The following is a 24,209-nucleotide window of genomic DNA, read 5'->3' as shown; positions in this document are numbered from 1 at the left end:
TTTACGTAGTGACCCAAACTGTTTCTTTGCCTTCTAACCCTGTTTTCTCAGTGCAGCCAAGTTTGTAACACTAATAAAAGCTTGTTGTGTTGCTAAATCGACGTCAGTCTCTCTATGTATGATTATTAATCGTCATCATTCTCTCCCTCTGCGGCGCAGATTACACAGTAAGATGAAGAGAGCTCATACTTTGATTTATCATGGTTTATTGCCCAACCAACAATATCATATTCTGCTGACATGTTACTGTATACTGAGTCTCTGAGATGGTTTTGTTAAAATAATAATTACATTTTATGCATTTTTATGTTAATTTATAAACACTTATTTACACAAGACATTCACAATAGGTACAAAAAGGCAACTTGATAATCAAATATATTAGAAACAAATTCTGCTTCTTGTATTCAGGTATATTTGGCAAACGCCGTACAAATTGCAATTTAATGACTTTTCTTAACTGAACTTATAAGTGAGGATCGTCACACAGTGGCACCGCATCACAGCAAATCAGTGAAAACTATGGTCGCTTCAGCATCTCCCCCAGTCAACAAACTAGTCCTTGCTGTTTCCTCCCAGCTGAGCTCCAGCTATCTCATGTCCTGTGGTGCGTACAGGAAGATGGCGCTGTAGGTGGAGAGGATCTCCCTGGCCCCGGTGGTGGCCAGCTGGCCCGCGGTCCTCACCAGGCCCACGCGGTCTCCTTTCCTCAGGGGCAGGATCTGACTGAAGGACACCGAGCCTCCGCAGCCGCAGTTACCATTAGCCAAGCCCCCGTGGTGACCAGCCGCGGGCCCCGCTGAGCTCTGCAGCCTCTGGACGCTGCGGTTAGACACGGACAGGACAGCATCCACACGGTCGCCCTGCTTTGCAGTCAGCAGTCCGGAAATCAGGTATCGGCCATCTATAGGTACAGTGAAGATCCCTGCAGAGATGAGAGAGGGGAAGAGTGAGTGTGATCAATGAGGAGAGTCAGATGTTTGTTTGTTGCTCCTCCTGTGGGTCTTCAGAGCCTTCATGCATGACTCAATGAGTGGGTTCAAATTCTTTCAAATCTTTGTTAAAACCATTCTCAGGTGTCCATTTGAACATTAAAACATGTTTCAGTTTTTGTAATCAATCAAGATTGTTTTGGTGTGAGTTACAGAGTGTTGGAGATTTCGGCCGTAGAAATCCTAGGTGAGCTAGCAGTGGCTCCACACTTCCTTTGTGCAGTGATACAGTTGGCAGTTGAAGTTTGGTAGAAAGAAAACAGTCCCAGCATGAACCTGCTCACAAGATCTGTAGGTGATCTTCAGTAACCAGGGGTCTCATTAATAAAACAATGCATAGGATACATACTAAAAATATATGTACGGACAAAAGCCAAAAATATTTGTCAGTTTCTACAATCAGGCTTCAACCTCACCAACTGCATCACAAATTTCCTGTCTCCAAAATGTTCGGAAGCAAGTTTCTCCCATCAGTCTGTTTTTATAGATCACAAGTTTTGCGCTGGAAGTGGCGTACGCCTTTTTCAGGCCTCATTTTGTGCATATGCAATGTTTATAAATGAGACCCCAAGTCATCATTTCTGGTGCTTTGATCTAGTGCAATCTAGTATCTAATATCTCAACACTCTGCAACACACACCAAAACAATCTAGATTGATAAATAGCGCTACAGGTAAGAGGAAAAATATTTATTTTTGATTTTTTGAAGACCTGATAACAAACTAGTAAAACCACAAATGTTGCAGATACAAAGCAATACATTTTGTCCCATATGCTCTGTATGACTGACATGAAATGTATCCAATAAGTCCATGTACAGTAACACAGTGACACAAATATTGAGTCGTCGTTGTTGTTGTAGTGTACCTGTGTGGGGATTGTAGTGTCCGCCGTCATTAACTAGAATTCTGTTAAAGCGGATGAAGCCAAAGTCTCCAGAGAGGGGCTGCTGTGTGAGGCCGGCAGAGAAGGAGAAAGGATCTGCAAAGGCTCCGCTGTCGGCTGAGACTGTAACGGAAAACAACCATGTAAGTCGATTAGTGTTTCATGTCTAAAGTGAATGACATTTCTCACTTCATGCACATTAACTGGAATACATGACTTCAAAGGAGCTGTATGCTTCATTCAGAGCATATCTGTGACACAGTCTAGGCTGGGATTGCCTGCACACAGTTCTCAACATGGAGGTGGCTAAGGCCCTGATCGCACAGAAAGCACACTGCCTTTTTTTAATTGAATGCCACTAGTGAAAAAAAATTTGCTTTGCTTTTTATTGTTGCCAGGCAACCACACCAACATGTCCTTACATTGACCTTCCCATGTGATCAATCTACCATTTTCTTTCCCTAGCAACTTGTATCTAGTTCCTAAAATGTTGAGGCAGAGGGTACTTGCCGTAGCTGTGGTTGAGGGTGAGAGGCTGTCAGCAAACAGTTTGTTGGGCACAGGGAAACAGAGATTAGTGTGGGTACATGAGCCCCAAAAAAGAGGGTGGATCACGGAGAATACCACCAGTTGGTCCAGGAGCTTCGCCTCCATGATGGCTGTTTACAGGCATATGTTAGGATGACTAGGGGCAGTTTGACAACCTACTGTCTATTGTGGGGCTGTAAACCAACTGTAAACTTATTGTTGTGACCATGACAAGAAAAGAGATTTTTTTTATGTTTCGAGTTTTTTCTCCTCAAGGAGTTCAGAGCACTACAGCAAAAACACTAGATGCTTAGAGCACAGAAACACGAGGCACGTTGCAATGTAAAAACCGCAAGCAAAAAGCTTCATTCTCATTAAAATCAATTACAAAAAGGTGCCTCCAGCTGCTACTGTATAACGCTTTGCGCTACACGTTACATGTGTGATCAGGGCCTAAGCCAGCAGCTAGCCAACTGTGCTAACAGTGCTAACAATAACAACAGTGCTGACAGAGCTAACATTCTTAACATGAGAGAGAACCGAAGGGTGTGCTCTATGCTTCTATGCCAATGTTGTTCCCCTCTGTGGGGCAGGCCAGCATTATCAGCAGTGACCACTGTATGACTGCAGTGCAGGGCAGGGGCAATTAGCTAACCTGTAAGATACACACACAGGGACTCATATGCCCTAACGCAGCTGGATCGTCTACCACAACAACAAACAGAGAAGCTCGGATTACTACACACACAGTGTGACTTATTTCTCTGCTCAGGGCGCCAGTATTCCACTAAATCTTTCCAAAGCAAATACTGTTTTGCTGCTACATTAACACTCTGAATGTCACATACAGCTCCTTTAACTTCCTCACAGGTCTTCATTTTTGTGCTAATGACTTTTTTCTTTATTGACAGAGTTTCTAAGATTGAGAGAGATGGATTTTACCTGGTGTTTCAACTGGAGTGTGATACATCGGGTTCCAGGGCACCTTTGCTGCCACAGGAACTACAAGGTACAATAAAAGAAAGTGTTAACTGTGTGTTAATTACCACAGTCACAGCTGTGAGCTGAGGATTTGACACTTTTATTTTAAAGATGTGTCATTTATATGAATCTCTAATGATGTTTTTAAAATTTATACACATAATCCATTTATAAACTGAAGTGTCCTTGTGCTTTTCTGAGTTGATAAGTAGCTGAAAAGGAAGAAAAAATATCTCTTTGTTCCAGTGACTAAAGCCATTATCTACTTCATTAATTTCCCTCAAGATTACCAAATGTAACATTCACCATGGAGCCCAGGGTAAAACTTTCTGCTAACTTCCTTCAGAGGAGCTAAAATCCTTCCACAGCCCGCCCACACCTCCTTAAACTAAACACATCCAGTTCCCTCTCCCTCACACTCTCAGGCTATAAATTATTCACTGCTTCTCCAAATTTTTTACACTGATGTAGTGGAACGGCAAAGCTTGCAGATGCATGCCTTGTTAACATGATAATGAACTGCTACAATACCTTGGCGGCTGGTCGATTGAGGCTTGAATGATGCGGGCTGCAGAGGTGGATAGCCTGTGAAAGAAACAGATGACAAACACATCATGTTTTATCATCATGTGAGGAGAAAAGCTAGCGAATGTTCTTGCCAGAGGCGGTTGTTTGGTTTTCCATCTGACCATTATGGCAAAAACACTGCGGGACAGTTTCCCAGGGAAGGTATAAATTAAAACAAAACAGGTTGTAATCTAGGCTGCACAATTTTGGGTTTACAAGTGGTTTTTTGAATCAGTTTGATGTTGGTTTAGCTGCTCTGGGACAATGGGATCTATAAGCAGTTTCAGGCGTTAACAGTTTCCTCAGAGCCTTGAAATGGATTCAAACCTGCAGATATTTGTGCAGTTTGAGTTCCAAATAAAACCAAGAACCATAAAACAGAAATAAAAAAACCAACCACAAGGATCCACAGCTCTGTAACGAAAAAATGTGAAAACCCTTCGATGATGAAGAGCAATTAAAAACTTTTACAACTCTATATTAAATCCTGAAGATGTGCATGAATTTTGAATGCACAGTTCCTCGGGTTAGGATTCTCATCTCTAGATTAAAAGGACATATTTCAAAACTGTTCTTCATTCCTTTTCTGCTACAACACTCCATGTGGAGGCTGAAGCAAAGCCTTTGTTTTGTTCTTTGATAATTTGCCTAATCATCCTATATGCAGTCCAGTTAATTCAATCCAAAACTGGCTGTCAGACTATCTGTTGTCTCTTCTGTCTAATTTGAGTTGGCCCCAATTAAAAGCCGTTAAGTGTAGCATTCCTACGTGTGGATGACAATAAAAAAAGTACAAGAACAATTAAACCTTTGTTATGGGCTCCATGTGTGAAAAACGCTAATAAGAACAAACAGACCAAGGCTCAATTCCAAATTCAGTCATTGCTGATGTAGTTTCAGTGAGCGTATCTGATGTGACTGTTTGACAGCGCTGTTGCGAAGAGGAACATACATTATATTATGTCACACTTGTGGTAATCCTGGTCTAGCCGAGCTGTCTGTGGTGCCAGAGTTATGACACAGTGTCATAAAACTCCCCTCTTGTCATGGCAGCGATGACAGAGTCTAGTCACAGCTTTCATGCATGCAGACTCTGTGCATCAGAATCAGGATTAACGCTTTAGATTACAGCCCATAAATTACAGTGTGGTTATTAAGCACATATGGAGACACAATAAAATACTTATGGGTACTTAAACTGACACAAATACTAAGTGAAGACGGGAGGTTACGGAATAAGGTGGTTCAACATTGTATTTAAAGGTCTCGTGTGTGGGATTTAGTGCCATCTAGTGGTAAGGGGTGCAGATTGCAGCCAACTGAAACTTCTCCCCCATGTGCAAAGCGTGTAGGACAGGGGTAGGTAACCTGGGACTCCGAAGCCACAGTAGCTCCCTATGGCTTTCATATAAAATTATATGGAAATAAATGATGGTTATTTTTAACATTCAGATTATTATTATTATTATTGTAAAAATGTGCAGCCTATACATCAAATTAAAAAACGTTTCATTAAGGGACTTTGAATTAGATTACACTGTAAAGTATTTTTATATTACTAAGTACCTATTTAACAATTGTATATTTATGGTTAACAAGACATGACGGATGGGGAAAAGGGTATTTTTATTGTAATGAATTTAGTAATGGTATTATTTATTTTAAAACTGTGACATACTTCCAAAAAAACATTTCAGAAAAGGACATTGCTTTCAAATATGCAGAAAGTTTTATTGACAATATACGGGACATTATTGTTGTTTCTGGGGAACCAAACATTAGGCCAAGCATGGGAGGAAGGGTGAACCTCTGAGACTGTAACTATAAAATAATAGTCATGTTTATGGTTTTTGAATGGTGATAAAATGCTGCTGAGCAGTATTGCAGTTTTAAGACCAAATGTAGGATCCATTTGATAATTGAAACAGATGTTCATGAACAACCTTTTTTAACATTTCAACAGATTACAGACAATTCTGTAGCCAAATACACAAGCTGTCACTCAAAGACAAACTTAAAGGGCTGTCCACACTAACAATAACTATCACAATAACTTTATTGTTTTAAAATCACCACAACCAACAAAAACAGCGACAGTGGTGAAAGATATCATTGGGATAAGTTTCGGAGCAATTTGATGAACGATAGAAACATTGACAGCCAATCACAATCCGTTCCAATATTCAGGGCATCACAGCTTAAGTGTTTTACAAAACATAATCATATGGATGTTTACATCATTATCATTATAGTTATGGTTTTAGTTATTGTTCTTGGTGTGGACGGCCCTTTACTTTGGTTTATTAAACAACAATTTAAAGAATATTGTGGCGGGCTATTCCCCCTTCCTGGTGTGTACAACGAAACTCAATACATCATATTTTATATTTACTGATTAGTGAAAAGTGCCACAAGTAGTTTGGCTCCTTTTTGTGACATATAGGCTGAGTCTGTTGGCCACCGGTGAGTGCCCTGTAATTATTATCATTGTTTAAGGTCATTTAAAACTACTTAGGTGTAATTTATTTCCTTTGTTACCCACTTATTCCTTGTACTTCTTCTCTTGTACATACAATTATGTGCCTGCAGTTTAATATCTATTAATTTTTCTGCACTGTAATTTTCAGGCTATAATTTAAAGCGTTACTAAATCAGTGGAGTAAACAAAAAAAGGTACCCAAGTAAAAAGTACTGTTGCTACTGTTACTGATTCAAGTAGACGCAAACAGACATACATTTTCGCAAATGTACTCAAGTAAGAGTAAAAAATATTCTGCAAAACAACCACTTTTAGAAGCACAGTTTATCCAAAAAAATACCCTCTACTGGTCTTGAGTAAAACTAAAATTAGAGGTTCAGTGTTTCCACAGATTTCTATCAGTTATAAAAACATGTAAATCAGAGCTGCAGTGTGACGGTGGTCTACAACACCAAAGGTGACCACCACCATTAGCACTACGCACCTGGAGCTCCAGCAAATCCTTTGACAGGCATGCTGGACAAGTCCTCGGACCCCCTCCGCACAGTCACCCTGCGGCTGTACCCTGGAGGTCCGGCCTCCCCCGTCTCCACCACTGGCCTTACGGGAACCAGGGGCAGAGTGTTGTGGGCTGGTTGCTGGGGTCTGAATGGCTGGCTTGGCGGACTGATCTTGATCGTGTGCACGCTGGGCTGCTGTGGTTGGCTGGGATTGTACGGCTGCCTGGGGCTAGATGGCGGCGGTGGGATGATGAGAGGGATGTGGATTTGTTGGATTCTCGTTCTGCCCTGAGTCGAATCTGGCAAAGGAGCTGGCCTCTCTGGTCTTAAGGTCATTCCTTAGAAAGTGCAAGAAAAAGACAGACAGTGGTAGGATCGTAAATATATCAAATTACGGCTCACTGTCTAACCATATGATAGGCGTTACCATCTGGTCACAACAATTGAAAGTCAGGGAAAATGCCTCAACTGCAAAGGCACAAGCTTCCAATTTACTTTTTTGTTTATAAATCCCACTTCCTCTCTCACATTCAGACCACATCCCTCCCTTCTCTCGTGAATTCACTTTTAACGACTTAAATTTTGATGACAGGCCAAATTAGACCCGGCTTTCACTGCACCTCTGAGCTTTTTCTTTTCAACCATTATTACCCATCATAAAAGCAGAGCAGGCGGTCCGTATGAGTTTTAGGCAACGAGAACCATCTGAACGGAAACCAGTTGGCCGCCTGCCAGACCCCCTGAGGGTGCAGACATCACCTGGGCCTCTGAGATGAGCACAGAGAGAGCGTCCTGGGGACAAATAACCAAAATAATTACAGTACCTACTTTGTGTCAGTCCCGTCTCACAGCCAGGTGTCCGACAGATTGTGTCAAACCACATTTAAGATTCAGTGAAGGAGTTTCTACATTGAATGGCCTGATTGATGCGAGTCTGTGGTGCCGTTTAAACCTTGTGGGTGAGGTTGGAGTACATGTAACAGGATTACAGTAATGTAATTCAGCCAAAGACACTTACATCAAGGAAATGACCACTTATTCCAAATGATTATACAGTGAGGTTAGACAGAAAAGGCTTTGATCCTTCAGGAAGCACTCAAGGAATACTAACAAAGATACTGCAGGGATAACAACAATATGATCCTATAGGATACTGAATATAGAGATAACTGTAAACTTAGATCAATGTTAAATCTTAGCAAAGCCAACAATACAAACAGAAGCTACAGTACAGTACAGTACAGTACAGTACATAAGGACGTTAGAGTGGTGAAAAGTGCTGCAGCAGCAAGCAGTGCAGATGTGAAGGCATGAGCAGTGTAAAAGTGAGAACTGTTATGTTATAAAGGCTACTTTGTACACCTGCATGAATCTGACTGGATGCTACTGGTCTGCAAGTAATGATCAGCTGTCATATAAACAGGCTAATAGATGCTGAAGCATCAAGGAAACAGCTGATCAGCTAATGCAAGTGTCTCTTCAAACACTGGCTTTGCAATGTTTTATGAGGAGGGAAATCCATTGAACACCTTTGTTAGATCTCAAAAATGACGTTACATGCAGTTTAGTGCGAAACACTGACTGTAAACACAACATGTTTTTTTGTAAGAAGCCTTCACATGGTACTTTGATATATTAATCTCGATCTGAGTCCTCGATTCAAGATTTTTCTGGAGTTTATCAACCATATCTCGCCATCTGTAGCTATATCTGCTGATAATGTCCACAAATTGTAGTTGAAAGCTATGGAGAAGGCTGGACGGTGGACCTTCAAGGATCAGTCCACCCCAAACTCAGAAATACATATTTTTCCTCTCACCTGTAGCACTATTTATCAATCTGGATAGTTCTGGTGTGAGTTGTCGAGTGGTGCTCAAAGCACCAAAAATACATTTGAGAAACTCAACAGCAATGTCTCTCTCTCGAAATCATGACCTGGTTACTCTTCACAGACCTTGTTGTTTAGAGATTTAGAGATAGGGTAAGGAGCTCGGACATCTGGAGGAAGCTCGAAGTAGAGACGCTGCTCCTTTGCATCAAAAGGGGTCAGTTGAGGTGGTTCAGGCATCTGATCAGGATGCCTCCTGGCTGCCTCCTGCTGGAGGAGTTTCGGGCATGTCCAACCAGTAGGAGGCCCTGGGGCAGATCCAGAACATGCTGAAGGGATTATATATCTCATCTGACCTGGGAACACTTTGGGGAAAGGGATGTCTGGGGTGCTTTGCCTGGCCTGCTGCCCAGGCGACCCGGCCTCGGATAAATGGATGAAAATGGATTGATAGATGGATTTAATGTGCAGAAGGAGGAGTGCATCTACTCATAGGCAAGACGCTCGTACTTGTGAGAGTGCAAGATGTAAACATTAATGGCATCCTCCTCGGCTGACCTTAAACATTAGCTAGCTAGCTGATAGTAGTAGGTGAGCTAGCATACGTCCGTGTGGTGATTCGGTTGCCGGGTGTAGTTCAATAGAAGGAAAACAGCTCCTACATGAAACTGCTCACAACAAGGTCTTAAGATTGTCTTGGGTAAACAGGTCATGATTTCTGAAAAAAGACATTGCTTCTGAGTCTTTCTTTTTTATTTTTTGCCACCATTAGTACCACAAGTGGAGTGGCATCTAATTCCATTATATTTGATAAAAGGCAGACATCTCTATGGCCGATATCTCCAACACTTGGCAACTCACACCAAAACAAACAGCACTTCAGGTAAGAGGGAAATATACATATATATATATATATATATATATATATATATATATATATTTAATTGCGGGATCATTTTGACAAAGCACTGTTTCTAAGGTTAAGTATGAACGTTCATGCTCAAATGCTCAGGGTACAATTAAATCACTTTTTAGCATCCTGAAACTAGAATAATTATTTTAATCATTCTAAGTTCGACCACAGCCAATGAATCAAAAGTTACCTAATAATTCGGTCTAGCACTGAGGCAAAATGATCAATCCTAAAGTACCTGAGAGCAACTGTATTACATTAGAGTCTGCCTGTTATTCTGGATTATGAAAGCCACTCTGTTCTTATCAAATAAAACATCATCAGCCATCAACTGAATTCTCCCTTCTTACTGCAAGTGATACCACAAGCTACTCAGAAACCACATGTATAATCAAAAACAAATTAAACCCAGCAATCATGTTGTACTGAGATAATCAGAAATCTCTTCCTCATTTCCTCCCTGTGCCTCCTTCAGGACATTGGTTGCCTGAGTGCATATTTCCCATGAGCTCTCAGCCTGTGTCTCACTAAGGGGGCAACCACAAAAGTTGAAAAACACACAGACAGGCACACACACACACACACACACACATATACACACTAGTGCTGGTGCAACCAACAGCATCACCAAAACCAGATGTTATTGCTCACAAAGCAGACTGAGACACTGCAGGGGGAGGGATGCTGTAGTCACTGCCGTTTCAACGGCTTCGGGTGACAGTGCGTGAGTGTTCAAAAGTGTCTGAAAGCCTCAAGGATTATTGCAGCAGACAAGCTGATCATGCGATGGAAAATGGTGTCAAGGGGCACAGAGCAGGGTGTGGTGGTTAAGCATACAATAATGCAATCACTCCCTTCTCTGGCATACATTTTTCCTTTCCTTGCTATGCACATGGACACAATTTCATCCTCCACCCCGTTTTCCTCTAGTGATATGATGGGAGGTTCAAATTGTGCACTGCATGGCAGACCTCAGGGACTCCCTTTGTGTATCTGGGTCCATTCTCCTCTGAAGACTTCCAGATGGGCTCATGGGTCAGAGATGGAAACACCTCACGTCGAGGCTTCAGAGATCTGTCTCTGGGGAAGCTGCTGCAGTCAGTGCTCCCCCTCAAAATTCTGGGGCTGACTAAATATATACAGTGCGTGTGTTTGTGGCGGTGTCGAGTTCAATTTTCCATTCTTTCCCAGCAGACATCCTTTGACTTCAAAAAGCCTTTGATATCTTGTTTTTCTTGTATTCCCTCATCACGGCAGACAGTTAATCTTACTGCCTGTCTCTCCTATATAAAGTCAGAATGATCAATTGCAAAGCATTGATCCATGAAATCAAAGACTTCATTTTATACCCGCTTTAATACAACTGTTTTTTTTTTCTTCTCTGAAGGCCTCGCCTGTCAATAGACACTTACAGGACAGGGTGGAGGGAGAGGACGAAAAGAAGTCCTCTGGCATTCTTGGAAGGACAAATTGGAAGAAAAAAAATTGACAGAAGGAGAGAGAGTGACGAGGGAGTAACAGTAGAGCAATCCAGAGATAAGAGAGAGAGAAAGAAAATGACAGGGAAGTGATTTGAGCGAGACTGGGATCACCTCCAAAAGAAAAAGGAGGAGTAGAAAAAAAAAACATCTTGAGAATCGAATGAGAAAATTCAGCACAAGAAGGCTGATTAGTCACCATCTGAGCGAGGGACAGCGTGCTCAAGTAAGTTCTTTGAAAACAGAAGCATTTTCCATATTTTACATTTCCTAATAACATCTATAGTCTTCATCCCTCAAGCCTAATCGCGCCTAATTTTTAAAGTGACTTTGATACATCAGTGTTATATGCAGCAGAGTCGCTGCTGCTCAACCACAACTCCCTATCGAAAAGAAAACAGCCAGAAACAAACACACACAAGCTGTAATGGCAGACCTCTGCTGCAGCAGCTGCTGTGGGCCAAAGCAGTGCCAACAGTTTGCAACTAAAGTCACACAGTTCTATTCAGCAGTCACATTGAGTAAGGGCAATGCTATTCCTGTTAATCTTTCAGTTATGTTATTACAACACCTCATCTGTTCGCAGCCTCCTCGGGGCCTTCATATGACCGAGTCGAGAATATGAGCTCAAACGCAGAGAGGAAACATTTCAGTAGGATCTCAACCACCACCACCACCACACCCACAGAGCTGGGATTTTTCATGGAATTTTTTTTTAATGTCCATTTAGACTATTTCTCTCTCCTTCCCAAACTTGAGGAAAACATTAAATCCTCATGCTACCTCAGCCACACAGACCGCCTCCCTCTCTCGTGGGATTTATGATACAAACTATGACCACAGAGAGAGTACAATCATGGTTAAAGGCGATACATTTATGCACTGTCTTGCTGAAAGTGAGAAGAGATTATTCAAGCTGCTCTCATGTCTGTACAGTAAAAATGAAACTTCCACCAGCAGCCGGCTTATTTATCTTATCACAAAGGCTGTCAACAAGAGAAAACAGCTCAGCAGGCTCTGTCCAAAGAATTGTTGAATCCGTACAAAGACCAATGCATAAAAACAACAATTTGCTGGGGGCTATGTCAAAGACTGGTTCCCAGACAAACAACAAATAACATGTTTATTAGCTTTTGAGGTGCTGGTGGGCAGAACAAGTCTAGCCGTTTCCCTCTGTTTACAGCCTGCATGCTAAGCTACATTAGCCGATGTATTGTCGAAGACTGTTTCCCCAACAGTATGTGTCTCCCCCTACCCTAAGCATGAACCCTAACCACCAAGGGATAGGCTACATTGAAAGGAGGGAAACACTATTTGATGGGAAAACACATTTGGATACAAGACCAGCTCCTAGCAGTAGCTTCATACTAGCTTCATACTTAGCATACAGCAGCCCACTCACCAAAGAAAACTGTTGGTGTTGGGCATTTTGGCAACCCATGGATACATTTCATTTAAAGGCTTCATACATATCATATCAGTGTTTCTTAAGTGACGTAGTTCTGATAACATGAGCTGACACTGGTTGTTGACATTGGTCAGACATTGGTAGTATTTCCGGTCTTGATTGTGCTACCAAAAGCAGGTGTTTTTGGTGAGACATCCACAGCATTTCCAACCGTGATTGTGCCACCAAAGGGTATGTTTTTGGCAAGACATCAACGGCATTTTCAACCATGATTGTGCAACCAAAACCAGGTGTTTTGTAGCAAGACATTGGCAGCATTTCCATCCGTAATTGAGCTACCAAAAGTGGGTGTTTCTGGTGAGACATCGACAGCATTTTCAACCATGTGATTGTGTCACCAAACCAAGTGTTTTTGGCGACACATCGATGGCATTTCCAGCTGTGATTGTGCGACCAAAAGCAGGTATTTTTAGCAAGACATTTGCAGCATTTCCAGCTGTGATTGTGCGTCCAAAAGCAGGTGCTTTTTGACAAGACATTGGCTGAATTAACAGCAGAAATTGTGCCACCAAAAGCGGGTGTTTGGCGAGACGTTGACTGCATTTACAACCATGATTGTGCCCCCACATGTAGGTGCTTTTTGGTATGACATTGGCACCATTTCCAGCTGTGATTGTTCCACCAAAAGCAGGTGTTGTAAGCAATAACATGATCTTTTCCTAACCTTAACAAAGTGGTTTTTGTACCTAAACATTGGGTTTTATACAGACATGCATCAATCTTCTTATCTAACTCTTAGCAAGAAGGCAAATAAGCAAATTTCCCAAAATTTCATGTTGTAAGTATGATGAAAGCTAAGACCTGATTTAAAGTTACCTGACAAACATGTTTCACAATCCTGCAGCTGCAGAATGCACACTTTCGAATTCTGGGCAGAGGTGCAGTATAATGTGACGTGTACAGTAATGAAGTCAAGTATCACAATTTGGAAATAACTGTCCATATTTGGCAAAGAGTGAAATGGAATATATAAATGCCTTCACGCTCTCCGTCTCTCTACACCACAACCATTAATTCATCCACACTCCTTTTCTCCTCAGGTCCCTATCGCACCATTGCTTCGGACGATGGTTTAAGAAAGGGAGGCACGGGTGATGGGGCCCCAGTCATGACATCACAGCTGAGGGTAGTCGAAGCATCTGGTCCTGGGTGTGGAGCCCTGCTTCTCCCCTCTCCATCAAGACTGGTTCCAGCAGTGAGTCAGGGCCCTTAATGAGGACCAGACTCCACACATCAGGCTGAGGTCACCCTACGGGAATCTCTGGAGGTTGGTATGTGTACATGTGTAAGAGGAAAGAGAGGGAGGGAGGCGTATTGTGTATGAGCCTGTGTGTGTACAGTAATGGTGTGTACTTGTGTACGAAGTGACCGGGAACTGAGATCTAAGTCTGCAGTCCTGTGGTATGAGTAAAAAGGCAATGTCATGCTGCAGGAAAGAAGACCTCACAGCTCAACGTGTTCATAAAGGGAGTGGGAAAGATGGACCAGGCTGCTCGGGTGTTCTGACATTTACATAAGGGAGCAATGAGGCACAAAACAGCGCGAGTAAATCATCAGAGTAGTTAGGAGGGGCTGACCTCGGCATGTAAGAAATTAATTTCTTATATAAAAACTGGGGATTTCTTAGGACAACATGAGTAGAAGTCAAAGGAAGTTTCCAATGTGGGCCTCTGCTTCTTGGTGCTGTATTGAATGACATATTCAAGGCGAGCACAGGAGGCCCCGTGAACTTGTGTCCTCCCTCTCCGGGAAATACCCTGCGGCCATTCATGGGATCTTATCCTCCCCTCCAAGCTCCATGTAAACCAGGCAAGCAGAATGCATTATATGGAGGATTATCTCCAGGAAAAGTTTGTGTTTACACAGATGTTAATCACACTTGATAAACTCATATGGTGGAAGTTAGAGAAGAAGCTGCAAAGGAGTGTGTGTATTCAGTCATTTCAGTGTCTCCCTGTGCTAATATACCCAATAACTTGTAAGTGTTGAAACTGTGCCATAATCTATATACAATATATCTTTACAGTCACACTAAAAAGTAAAACCTAAGAGTAATAAATATGCTTATTTGCTTTCCTTTTTTTGCTGAGAGTTGGATGAAATTCAATATGAAACTCAAGGCAGCACCCGGTCAGTTTAGCTCGGGTTACAAGTGGATCCTGAAGGAAAAGGCTAGCCTGCCTGTCTCCAAAAGTACTAAAAAACCTTAAGCATATAACCCTGTGTAAAACCACAACTTGATGTTTTACATTTCTTTTTTGGGCAGATAAAACAAAACCTTACAGATTAAGATATGACATGCTAATAAGTGATGTGCTGGCGGGCAGATTTTGGCAGATTTGCGCAAGGTTTTCCCCTGTTTCCACTCTTTATAATAAGCTAAATTAACTGATGCTGATCGTATGATCGTATGCCTCTGCATTTATCAATTCCTTTTATCAGTGCCAGCATGTTTTTCGGACAGTTGCTTATCCTGTTGGGGGATGTGGGGGTGCTGGAGCAGGGTACACCGTAGACAGGTCTCCCAGAGTATCACAGGGCTGACACATAGAGACAGACAACCATTCACACTCACATTCACACCTACAGGCAATTTAGAGTCAACAATGAACCTGCATGTCTTTGGACTGTGGGAGGAAGCCAGAGTACCAAAAGAAAACATGCAAACTCTTCACAGAAGGGCTACCCCACCCTACGGTTTGAACCAGAAACCCCCTTGCTGTGAGGCGACAATGCTAACCACTTGACCACCATGCCACTTATGCATTGCAAAACCACAATGTCAAACTAATGCGTCTACATTGCTGGAAACTTGCAACAAGGAGTCATGGCAGGAAGAAACTGTCTAAAGCATGGCTTCACTTCACAAAGACAGATGACAACAGTGCTGCTTGTAATGTCTGGAAAATGATCATTTCAAGTAAAGATGGAAACACCAGCAATAAGCTTAAACATCTTTCTATGTAACATAGGCTTAAATTCCAGGAATGCCATGTATTTAACACTCTTATCTGTCCATCCAGGATTTCACACGCTGTTTTTAGGATTGTTGTAGCCTGAAATACCTGATTCATGGCAGTTTTTCTGATAAACTGCGATGCATGTTGCAATGTTTGTCGGTGTTTTTCACAAAATGAAATTGCAGGGGCAAGTGATGAGATTCGGAGCCTATTATTATGAGCATTCGTGACAGTGTGCATTGAGTGCACTCGTGCATTGAGTGCCACTGCTTCCTAATTGAGCAGCACATCTGTTAGCGAGGGCAAATATCCTGTTATAATGACATTAGAGCCATGCAGGCTGACCAGATTTTTTTCTTTGAAGGCTAAATGAAAACAAATGCTGTACAAATATTCTCGTTTCATCCATTTTAGATGATGACAGTCCCTGATGGTGAGTCCCTTGCATGTGTTTTTCCTACTTTGTTTCTACAGTGTTCTGAGATGATAAAACAATTGCATTGATATTGAACACCTGTGTAGGCCTCTTTATTTCCCACAAAGAAAATTTACCAGCAATCAATAAGGGTATTGGAAAAGGAATTGGATCAATAAACAGAATCGATAATGGAATTGGTATCAATCAAATCTTATCAATTCCAATCCCTAGCTGAGCTGGCTGCTTACTTCAGGGGAGTGAAAAGGTTTGAGCCAAATACCAATGCTGTGCATGTTTAACATTCACATAATAATCCATTCCATGTGTGTGCACTGTCTGAAGTTCTGCAGTGATAAAACTGACTGAGTTATGTTCAAGACTCATCATATAAATAAATATGACCACACCATGACTTGGTTTATGTCAGGGAAAGCCAAAGAGGCCCTTTCATCACTCCTGCCATTTCCTTCTCAAGACATTACCACAGATAGCCATCAAAGCATTATTGAACCAACAACTCACCTGGCTCTTTGGCAGTGATGTCCTTTGAAACATGTTTGGCCAATGCAGAGAGCTGTGCCTGGACCCTCTGCAAGGAATTCTGCAGCGCGATGATGTCTGCGCTGTGATTTCCACAGGTGACGTTCATCCTGGACACGCAGTCCCGCATACCGCCAACATGTCTCTCCAGTCCCTCTTTCAGTTCTTTGATGTTGGCAGAAACCCCATCTAACCTTCCACACACCGTTTCAAGTCTGGTCACGCGTCCATCCACGGCAGAAATGCCGTGTGTGTTGTGTTTACATTGGCTCAGTTCAGATGACACCTGCCTGTTGAGCGTATCAAGCCTGTTCCTCAGCTCCTCCACCTCACGTCTGGTATAATCTGCCTGACTACTGGGTATTGATGCCCAGTTGGTCCGTGTTGGACTCCCAGTGCCACTCTGTTCAGCATGGCAGCATGTCGAGTTCATTCTTTGCATATCCTGGTTGTATTTGCTTAACGAGTCACTTAATCCGGTAACAGCACCTGCTAGACTAAGTACATTGTCTTGGAGGTTGATCAACCCCCTCTGGAAGTCCTCCATAGTCTTCACGCGTATATCATTTTCAGCTGACTGTCTATCGACAAGATCTTCCAGTTCCCTAAGCTTGTCTGTGTTGGAGCTGACATCTGTGTGAAGAACATCCAAGTCGTTCCTATACCGACCCAGGTCCTTCAAAAAGATCTCTAGACCTTTAGGCGTGGACGATGAACTTGTGGACGGTGAACTTATTGCACCTTCATTAATTCCCGGGCCTGAACATCCTGCAGAGCACATCTCGCCAACAGCATTGAGTTTATCATCCAAACCTTGTAGAAGAAACTTATTGTTGTTGACCTCTGCCTGCATGGCATCCATGGAGTAACTAAACATTCTGGGGAAGGAGCTGTTGGTCATTTCTAACAGCGTGTTCGTAAACTGGTCCTCCATGTTGTTCAGGCCCTCCTGAAGAAGCTGCTGGAGTGCTGCCACTTCTTTGGTTACTGTATGGGTGAGCTTTTCTTCGATGTAGAAACAGTGAGTCTCTGCATTTTGCTCTGTGATATTAATGCGTGCCTCCAGCTCCTCCATCATAAGGTTAAAATCAATGTCTTCCCGTGGACCAGACAGGTGCGCCAGCTCATTGTCAATGCGCACATTGAGGATGCGGTGAGCCTCTGCAATACGGTCAATCTCACGCCACAGGTCTTTGTGGTCACTACGATCCTCTGACACTTTGGATGGATCTATCTGCCTTTGAGTTCTTACAGGTCCATCTGCGGCAGCCATGTCCAGACGTAACGCACGGATCTCCTTCCTCAGATCAGCCTCCTTGGCATCCACCAGCTTGCTGAGGCTGGCCAAACCTTGATCACGGCTGTCTTCACAGATCTTGAGCTTGTCATTGCATGAGCTTTGTAGCTTGGCCATCTGTTCCTCTACACTCTGGTCCAGCTCCTTCTTCAGCTTCTCAAATTTTCCATCAATGAAGGTCTGTATGACATCAAACTCCGCTATGGCTGGAGTCTGAGACTGAGAGGCATCCATCAGGACGCGGATCTGCCCCTCATGACTTGACATGGTTCCTCTTAGGTCTTCCAACGCTTCATCCTTGCTTTTCAGCTCATTGTTGATATCATCCAACCGGGTCACTATTTTTTCTAACGCCTTATCTCCAGCGATCCCACCTCTAGTAGCCTGATGACCATCAAGCACTGCCGGGCTCTCTTCTGTGCCTGCAGTTGTAGCACTGTCCGGCGGACGCATGTTGTTGAGAAGTGTCACCAGAATCTTCTTTGTGTCTTCCTGCAGGTCTGTGCGGAGGTTGCTGGTTAACCCTGTCAAAGCGGACTGGAGATCCTGGACTGTCTGAGACAAGCGCTGAACTTCACCTTCGAGAAGGTGCACCTTATCTGTCCCGCCATGCCTCGTCTCATGGTGTCCTGTCTCTCTCCGCTCTGGCCCTATCATCAGGAAATAAATTAAATTTTTACTTAATAAATACAAACAAATGAGTCTCTGCTCTTCAGTGGTACTCAGTAAAATCTGGAAACACAGTGATATTCAGCATGAACTGACAAAAACACTTAAGGTAGAGCAGAAAATGTCTTACTCTGTGTGTGTCTGGGTGTATATCCAGGATTTGGTGGGAGGTAAGGCTGTGTTCCCTGAACTGTTTGTCGGTCTGGGGGTGGTTTTAAATCTTTACAGTCCAGACCTTGGTAACCAGGACAGCATCTCCACTCCAACTCTGTGACTGTCTTAAAGGCAATCTTGTACGTGGGTCGAAACCGATTTTGGTATCTGCGAAACAGGGCAGAGTAATACGTTTTTCAGAATCTCACACAAACATGAATATAACATTGAGTACACTGAGCTTCATTTCCAATATCAAATCCAGACCATCTGTGAAGTGTTATTCTTGTCTTTTTGCTTGTTGATGCTGCATCTACTCTGCCTTTCCAAAAAGACAAAACTCTTCCAACTGTATGTATTTTTACTGGGAACTGTTGTCTCCTGCAATCACCAAAACGTCTGCTTTTTTGAGCTTCTCCACTGTTCCCCGTTAGACGAAAATGTCAACTTACTAGCCAAGGCAAACAATCCCCAAAGAAACAATAGATGACATCACTTCCCTGAAGGCTGGGGTCATCTTATGCAGAACATCTGGAAAGTTGATGACTAAGACAATCATCTTTGCACATTTCCCAAACTTTCACCTTTACTGATAACACTGTTCTAGCTCGACAAATAAAAACTGAAAACTTTAACATCATGGCTGTAAACAACTGTGTCCTTAAATCTCATCCTCATATGAGATAAGTGGAGCCAGTGCATTGTGTCATAACTTAGAAATGGAAAAACCCGAGGTGTCTCGTCTTACTGCCAACTCTTCTTGCTTTACGCAGAAACTTGGAAATGTGCTCCTGTGACCTAAGAATGATCTGTTTCCAGGGATCTTTTCCACAACACAGTGGCTCCTGTGGATGTGTTTGTGTGAGCGGATCACAAAGCTCAACCACAGATAGCATGTGTTGTTTCACAAGTAACAATGATTCACAAAGCTATGTTAAATTGCAATGCAACGTGTTCCGGTACAGAATTAATAAAAAGTATTACTCACCACTTACTGGTGTAGATACTCTTATTTACAAAAAAAACAAAACAATTACACCCTTAAGAGGAACAGACTGCTTTGTTTATCTAATTACTACGAACTAAGTTTTCAGTTTCGTATTTCCTGATGATGGATCTCATGCACTGCTCACAGCTGTTTGTTTACGGGGACTTATTCAGTCCAAGTGAAAGTGAAATCAGTTCCTTAGATTTATTTTGATGTGGTTTTCAAATTAATTGACAACAAGGTCTGTTAGTTTTGCATTATGATAAAAGCTACGAAAAGAACATTGATTTATGCTATATAGAGGACCATGTGCTTGCTCATTACAAATCAGTGGCTGTGAAGCATATGTCTAAGTGTATGATAACACATATTTGAACACCTGATAAATTAGATTCACAAATGTGCAGATTTATAAAAACATGTATCAAAGCAGAGCTACACCTGTTCTGGAGGTGTAAATTATATTATTAAGTTTGATTAACTTTGATGCAACAGGTGCACAACTTAGCAAAGTGGTAATTCAAAAAGGTAAAAGTAAACTCTGGCATGGATATAAGTGAATATGCTGAGTAAAAGCCAAAGTATGACCTTTTTCATTTATTGTGATTTTGTTATTCGTGATCTTGGAAGGTCAGCAGCCTCCTATATCTTACTCAAATAGCTCCGTGGCTGATTTTTATCCAGTGCATGCTGTTATAAGCTCAAGGCCGCTGTGATCCCAGCCACATTGCCAGAAGAAAATGTTGGCACGTTACCTTTCTACAAACCATGGCTATGTTACATTTGTACATTTCAAATGTTTTCACATTAATGTTTCTAAAGAAACTTAGTTCAGATTACATACAATAACACCTCAATCAAAAGCCTAGTCCCTATTAAATGCCCAGTCCCTTTTAGTAGCCAGGTGTGGCTACACATTTTGACAAATAGCCTAAACCCTGGGCCTGGTCTGGTCACCAAGCAGTTCTTGTTTTGTTTTTTTTACAGAAGTTTTTTTGGCTACATCAAATTATGTGTCCAATCCTCAATCACCCTGTATGTTATTCATATTCCTTTAGTCCATAAGGGTCCTCAGAATCAAATGGTTTTGGACACTATAATCCTCTAGTGCCGTAACTCTCTCCCTCTGATGTGCTGTCTGTCAGAGCTAGATCAAATGAATGATTCATAATTGATACATTACCTGAAGCCTAATTTTTGTACAAGTAATATTCATACTGGTTCAAATGAACAGTTTGACTGTATTTCCTGATCTTTGCTGAGCAACAGTTTTGTGTAAAAGCAATTACAGGCCTGTCCCATATAAATATAGGCCTGTTGATTTCAGTGATTTAAGCAAATAATAGCTCGGACTTGTAATTGAAGTGTTACACTAGCCTATATATAAACTGACTTTGTCATTGAGAGTTGGAGGAGACGGTGGATGGCGTGACACCTAAGTGAGACAGCTGTCAAGCTGCGGACCACCGTTCCAGACCAACACACAACAAAACTAGTTTGTTTTTTAGAGACATCAGCGGCATTTCCAGCTCCGATTAAACCACCAAAACTTGGTATTTTAAGCCAAAACATGATCTTTTCCCCCCTCTAAGTGCTTTTTGTGCCTACATGTAACCACATTTACCACAGCTTTGTTGAAACATAAAGAAATGTTAAATTTTAACATATCCACTACATAATAATGTGCAAATATTACACATCCATGCTTTGCAGTACAATGCCAACATTTATTCTGGCCATTGGGATGGTGATCTTGAACACCACAAGCACATTAAGAGAATGATTGAATATTAGATATTGTTCAAAGTCTTTAAATGTAGTTTGTAGCTTGTTGGGGATAGGATGACATAAGGGATCATGTGTAACGGGGAATTACACAGCAGTAATATGTGTAACAAAGTCAAATGTACATTTTTAATATTAAGTATTATAATTACAAAAAATGTGTTTCAGTTGTTATTGCCTGACACGTTTAGGCCTCTGTAGTCAATATGTGAAATGTTTGATACCCCTACATTCATCTTTGGGGGTGCCACACCTATAAAGGGTTGTCTCTCACCTTGCCTCTTCCCATTTGCTGTTGTGCTCCATGGGAGAGGTAAGCAACATTGCTTTTGTAGTAATTTCCAGATTTAAGTGCTGTTAAACTATGTTTATAAGATGATTTCATGCTAACATAATCCTGTGTCACTTAATTTGCGTAGGGGCTCAGGATTTTGTTTTTGCCACTTGCTGTCAGGTATGTTTTCTGTGTTTTATTGTGCTTAATTGAATGAAACATGGCCGCCCCTTTTGCTACTGTGCTGCTTGGAAGAGGGGCTCGAGTTTGTATGGTGGTGTTTGACGGAGGATTTTGTCTTTGCCACTTGCTGTGAGGAATACCTCACCTCCAAAGATATCTACAGTCTGGGCCTCTTCATATCAACCACCGGTTACACTTACATATCCAAGGAACTAAATAAATTAAATGGGAAACATTCCAAAAACTGGATGGCATTTATGTTGCTTTTCTTATGTTAGTTTAACAAAGCATGCTGCATGTTGTGGCTGTATTTGATCTTGGAACAAGTGCAGGTATGGTGTCCCAAAGAGGACACAGTTGTGTTTAAGAAAGCGTCCACAGGCGATCACTGGTTGCTACTGGCTATTAACACTAGGTTCTACCTTAGAGGGTAATTTCAGGTAAGTAACCACCTGTATTGCCTTTCAGCTCCAGAGATTTCTAGTCCTCATTAGCTGAAGGCTACTCTTCCTGTTTAACCCAAACACTGTGCCAGTGGAGTTTCTTCAGCCACTGTGAATATCTCTGCCTCCGGAAACATTTTGTATCAGAACTCCAGCCTCATCTCATGCATCCAAACATGCACCCTCGACCCCATTCCCCTGGCTCCCCCGGATGCTCACGTCACTTGTGGCTGGCAGTCGGGCTGGTAGGCTGGGCAGGGGGCCACTACGGGCTCCTGGAAGCTCTCCACACTCCCCTGCACGGCGCAGCTCACGTTCCTGCGCACCACATAGGCACACCAGTTCCTGGGGAGAGAGGCAGAAATAAACAAGAGCTGAAAGATATACACAAGAACTGCTTTATTAGAAATACTCTGCAAACACCAGAGAATTAGATATTTAGATTTTCTTAATAATGATAATGAAACTTGAACGCTTGACTGCGCCTTTCCTTAAGATTGCGTCATTTCAGTGTGATTTTTCATTTAAAACCTGTTTTAGTTTATCTAGGAAAAGTTGCCATGGTCTGCTGTAGATGATAGATTGGACTAATCACCAACATTCCTGCGTTTATCTGGATGTTATCACCTTTTGGCAACACTGACAAACTCGGTCCAAATTTAGCCACAAACTGATAAAAGCGCAGTGAATGTTATCAGGCAACAGATGACCGTAAGTGGATAAATCTTCACTGCTCTGATGTCATCTCAATCAATGAGAGATTTGGACTTCATCGCATTTTTATTGGCAGCCGCGCAACAAAGGCGCACAACTTCTACCTTTAGGGGAAGTTTAAAGAAACGCCCTGGTTATGATGATGGCTTTAACAAACACAGAGACATTAAAATGGCTGTCCACGTAAATATAAAGTCCCGTTACTTACCTGTTTCTGTGTCTCTGTACCACTCCAGTGTATGCAGACCCGTGGAACAAGTCATATGAGGAGGGAGACCCGTACGTGAACTGTAAGTTCAAAAACAGTGTGAAAACTGCCCACCGCCAGCCCATCTCTCCACTTCTGCAGTTCATACTTAACAAACGCCTTAAAATAAATATTCCTAACATAGAAAAACACTGCTACTCTGCTATTGTCAAGCGCCACAGTCTCATTGCCCCAGTGACTGATCAAACTCCAAGTTTGGGGAAGTCCACATTTACTGCAACTCCCTTGGAATGACGTTTAGGGCCGACACCCTCCTCCCAAAGATTCACGAGGAAAAAAACTTCCACAGCCTTTAAAAGAAAAAAGTTTATAGCTCCAAAAAAAAGGTGTTTTGATAGTGTTAATGTTTCTCTTTAATGAAGTTGTGCTTTAGAGAAGATGCTTAATTAATGTAGATGATGCTGGCACCATCAGAGAGGATTTTGGGGGTCCAAGTTGATTACTTCTTTGTCTGCCAGCACAGTAATTCACACCTCACTGATGAACATAACAGGATAATGTCTTTTGAATGCAACCTTCAGAGTTGAAAGAGGTGTGTGTAGTGCTGGTGTTGATGATATTCATGGCCAGGGGTAACAGCGGTAATTTACATTCTGTCTGCTCTGTTGCTGAAAGGGGGGGATATGTGTGTGTGTGGGGAGGGCATATATAGTCTGTTCTTCTCTCCGCACTGAGCAAATTCTATCCTCCACGCCAAACTGAGCAATTTGCTGAGCGACATCTTAATGTGGAGGGAGACAGAAAGTAGCACATTAGTTACACAAGAGCTTCAATTCACAGCACTTGAGGCAGGAATTCATTGTCAGTGCTGTGTGAACGTGTGAGAGAAGGAGGAGAGAATCCAAGCACACAGTGGTGCTGTGAAAATTGTTTTTTTCTGGTGTGTGTGTGTGTGTGT

The 24,209-nt window shown here is 42.2% G+C and overlaps 1 protein-coding gene across 1 annotated transcript; it reads right to left on the bottom strand.

The window, feature by feature from the left end:
• Positions 1-206: 206 nt before the first annotated feature.
• emilin2a (elastin microfibril interfacer 2a) lies at positions 207-23,526 on the bottom strand. The gene is made up of 9 exons (XM_049599206.1): positions 23,252-23,526; positions 22,549-22,674; positions 18,634-18,824; positions 16,520-18,484; positions 6,917-7,270; positions 3,918-3,971; positions 3,348-3,407; positions 1,860-2,000; positions 207-925 (listed from the first exon to the last, which is right to left on the bottom strand). The coding sequence occupies exons 1-9, from the start codon at positions 23,431-23,433 to the stop codon at positions 591-593; spliced, it is 3,408 nt and encodes a 1,135-aa protein (XP_049455163.1). The 5' UTR covers positions 23,434-23,526; the 3' UTR covers positions 207-590.
• Between the last annotated feature and the right edge of the window lie 683 nt (positions 23,527-24,209).

Source organism: Epinephelus fuscoguttatus, linkage group LG15, assembly GCF_011397635.1.
Source record: "Epinephelus fuscoguttatus linkage group LG15, E.fuscoguttatus.final_Chr_v1".
Classification (NCBI taxonomy): Eukaryota; Metazoa; Chordata; class Actinopteri; order Perciformes; family Serranidae; genus Epinephelus; species Epinephelus fuscoguttatus.
Note: the sequence above shows the minus strand (reverse complement) of the source record. Positions and strands in the feature narration are given on the sequence as shown.

Coding starts and splice junctions, on each gene's coding strand:
- emilin2a (XM_049599206.1), bottom strand. CDS start 23,433: ATGTTAGGAATATTTATTTTAAGGCGTTTGTTAAGTATGAACTGCAGA. Junction 7,271..16,519: donor CATCACTGCCAAAGAGCCAG/GTGAGTTGTTGG, acceptor GCACTTTCTAAG/GAATGACCTTAAGACCAGAG. Junction 3,972..6,916: donor AGGATTTGCTGGAGCTCCAG/GTGCGTAGTGCT, acceptor TTTCTTTCACAG/GCTATCCACCTCTGCAGCCC.